The sequence below is a fragment of the Quercus lobata genome, chromosome 2 (assembly GCF_001633185.2).
Source record: "Quercus lobata isolate SW786 chromosome 2, ValleyOak3.0 Primary Assembly, whole genome shotgun sequence".
Lineage (NCBI taxonomy): Eukaryota > Viridiplantae > Streptophyta > Magnoliopsida > Fagales > Fagaceae > Quercus > Quercus lobata.
In genome coordinates this window covers 29,043,740-29,047,201 of record NC_044905.1, presented here as the reverse complement: position 1 = coordinate 29,047,201, position 3,462 = coordinate 29,043,740, and the positions used below count along the sequence as shown (strand labels likewise).

The 3,462-nt window shown below is 34.6% G+C and overlaps 1 protein-coding gene across 6 annotated transcripts; it reads left to right on the top strand.

Moving 5' to 3' along the window:
* The first annotated feature begins 217 nt into the window (after positions 1-217).
* LOC115977809 (protein yippee-like At4g27745) lies at positions 218-2,023 on the top strand. 6 transcript variants are annotated; one of them, XM_031099834.1, is made up of 5 exons: positions 218-337; positions 428-513; positions 765-881; positions 997-1,123; positions 1,521-2,023. In XM_031099834.1, the coding sequence occupies exons 4-5, from the start codon at positions 1,031-1,033 to the stop codon at positions 1,746-1,748; spliced, it is 321 nt and encodes a 106-aa protein (XP_030955694.1). In that variant the 5' UTR covers positions 218-337; positions 428-513; positions 765-881; positions 997-1,030; the 3' UTR covers positions 1,749-2,023. The 6 variants fall into 6 exon arrangements, with proteins under 6 accessions (XP_030955694.1, XP_030955692.1, XP_030955696.1 ...); XM_031099832.1 differs by lacking the exon at positions 428-513 and having other exon boundaries at positions 820-881; XM_031099836.1 differs by lacking the exon at positions 428-513.
* Positions 2,024-3,462: the final 1,439 nt, after the last annotated feature.

Sequence of the window (3,462 nt, the reverse complement as noted above, 5' to 3'; positions counted from 1 at the left end):
TGCTCTAAAAAAGAGGAAAATTTGAATAATGGTGGTCCCCATAAAAGAGGGTAATCAATGTCACTGAAACTCCGAGCTGTTGGATTACAACAATTATAACAACTGACTCATGTCAATAATCAATAAAAATAAAATAAAGGTTGGTAGGTAATTTCCATAGTGACGTGATGACAAAATTTCCCTGATAATAAAGTGATAGAGCAGTACAACAACTTGTCATCTTCTCATCGAAGACCCTACTCAAATGTGACACATCTCAGAGAACCCTAACTCTCTCTCTCTCTCTCTAGAGCTTTCTATACACACCATCATGGCATATTGATGGCATATTGGTCAGGTTCGTCTTAAAACTCTGATTATTTAGGTTGATTTAAGCATGTACTTCCCCCATCTTTTGAACATTCATTGTATTCACTGATCTGGGCAGATGATCAGTACGGTCATCACCGCAGAATTCTCCACCTTCATCCAAGAAGTTGACGAATTTTTAACAAAGTTTTGATCTTTTAGGAGGTAGAGAGTGTCTTTTTTTTAATATATATATTAAATTTCACAACCCAGATCCTTATTTGTTTCTATTTTTAAACTGACATTGATGACCGAAGTTTTAGTTGGTTGTTACCCTTGATCATATATAATCTCACAGTTCTTTTCTGCATTTGACACCGGCCCTGTCTTTGTCAATTCACTTTAAGTCATTTTCATTGTTATTAATAGTGTGCATTATTATATTTATTGGTCTGACACCATCATGATCATCTTAGTGTGAAGTCGATTTCTCATTACATTATCACTGGCTTGTTCTGTGACTGAGAACAGATATTGAGTCAAAGATTAGCTGATTGGTAAAGATATTGTACAGCTTGTTAGTGGTGGAGAAGGTGAGCCTCTTATTAAACTCTGATGAATTATATTTCTTGTAACGTTCATATCAGAGGAGTGATTTTGTGGTGTTATTTTCATGCCCCTTTATGGTATGATCTTGATTTTGTATAGCAAATAGCGGGTTGGTGTCGGTTTATTAGTGTCGATGGCAGAGCTGGTTGGGCCGAGATTGTACAGTTGCTGTAATTGTCGAACTCATGTCGCCCTTCATGATGATGTCATTTCTAAATCCTTTCAGGTGAAGAATTTGATGTTGGTTTTGCTGCCTTTAAGCTATAATTTTGAAATGCCTGTTAAATTGGTTTGATCTGTATACCAATGGAGACATCGATTATTGATACATGTTAGAACAAGCTGAAAGATTGTTCTTTGCAATGAAATTTACTCACTGGCTAGTTACTATGATATGGTGGGCAACAGGAATGAAATCTAAAAAGAATTCAACTAAAACTTAAGGAACAAGTCAGGTGGTTGTGTTGACTGTTGTGCTCAATTGGAGGGTCTTGGTTTTGGCCCCTATTTTCTAATTTGATTATTGTGTGCATTAGACCATTTTTATTGGCTGTGAATCTATGACTAGGCTGAAAGCAATTATGCAGAAACTTGGTCTAAAATGTTTTCTACATATGTCATAGGGGAAAAATGGTCGAGCATTTCTGTTCTCCCACACGATGAACATTATGGTTGGACGCAAAGAGGACAGGCAGCTCATGACTGGTCTCCACACCGTTGCCGATATTTACTGCCTCGATTGCCGTGAGGTGCTTGGTTGGAAGTATGAACGAGCCTATGAGGAGACACAGAAGTACAAGGAAGGGAAGTTCATCCTTGAGAAGTCAAAAATAGTCAAGGAAAACTGGTAGTCCCCACGAAAGTTTCAGTTCAAGTGAATGAATGCTTCTCTCTGTTCATCTTGTCCAAAGATTTCTCATCCATTGAAAATATTGATTATTGTTCCTTTCTGGGCATTCTACTTCTGTTTTCTCTGTGGATAATGTATTGGAGGTTATTGATTTGTTAATAATATGTAAATAATGCTCTCCATTATGCTTGTGATTCATTTTGTGGTTGAATTTCAATTTATAGACCAATTGGAATCTTAACATGTCTGTGTCTTGGATTAAGAACGCTGAACATTAGGTGTTCTAGTCTTTTTGCATTTTTGTACATGACTTAATAACTTACAAGAAATTGTTTCTGTTCAGATAGTATAGTTTGCAGTCTACCTCCTTTTGCATATAGAAGGATATTCATGGATCATAATCGTTTATATGCATGATGCTTAAATTGCAGTACCATGGTCTTGTAAAAGAGGAATTGAATGTTCTTCAAAGAATTTATCTCATGTCAAGTTTGATAATATTGAGTGAATGGGTAGGATATAGTAATTGATTTTCAGTCAAATGAGTGGAAATGGTACTGCACACATAACCTTGAGTCTTTAGTAGAAGAAAATTACATCAAATTTGTTGTGTATATATATATACACACACACACAGAAAAAACTCATAATTAGAGGCTCAATAATTGAGACAGGAGTCACAGGAGAAACCTATAGTATTTATTGGTACAAATGCCAGCTTATGACACTGACAGTGAGTAAAAATATATTCCTCTGTCCGAGATAGATGGGATAGATCATTGAACCTGAAATAATACTCTCTTTGATGGCTTAGCCTTTAAAATATAATCTTTTTGTTGGTCAACTTTAAAATATAATTAAATGTATTTATTTATGTTTTTATATTTTTTAAATGTTTAAGGATCATCATGACCGGTGCATATTCTATGCGAAAGTTATGTACCCAATCTTAAAGAAAAAGAACAGTATATAACAGGTATATTCAATGTTCCTCTCACACAAAGTTGGAAAGCTTGAAATTCACTGTAAGAGGAAAATACATTTACTTGTTACACTGTATAGTGTATACCCTCTCGGGACTCTTAAAGCAGTTTCTCAAAAAAAAAAAAAAAAAAAAGGGACTCTTAAAGCATGATCACACAGTGTTATTTGAGCTAGATTTATCGTCAAAGCAGGATGGACAAAATGCAGCAATATTCTTCTCATAGGTATCATCACTATCAAGTGCTGTGCTGACTGCTTAAATGCCTGTCCTGTTTGCACTTGTTGCTTACTAGGAGCACAAGATATAGTCCTCACTATAATTTTTTTCTTTCACACAATAAAATAATCTCTCACTCTCCCGCACATGAAATCACAAAGCACTCTTGCAAACTTAGCACTGGCAATAACTAAATCAGTATTTTATTAACACAACATATTTTTTTATATTAAAATAATCAATAAAAGAGAAATTGGCCATGACATGAAGTAATAAAAATGTAGCTATTACCAATGTAGCTAAACCAGCAAAGAAAAAAAAAATCATGGAGTTTGTTGTGTGCCTTTTCTGTTAGAAGTTAGAACCTCATTTTCTCTCTTTATAAGTGTGTTTGTTTCTAATTTTTTTTTTTTTTTAAAACCATTTTTCTATGTTGAAAAGAAAGAAAAATAGACCCATGTATAAGCCCATGTGTTAGCTGTTTGGTCCTGCATAATTCTCATGTTGGCGTAAA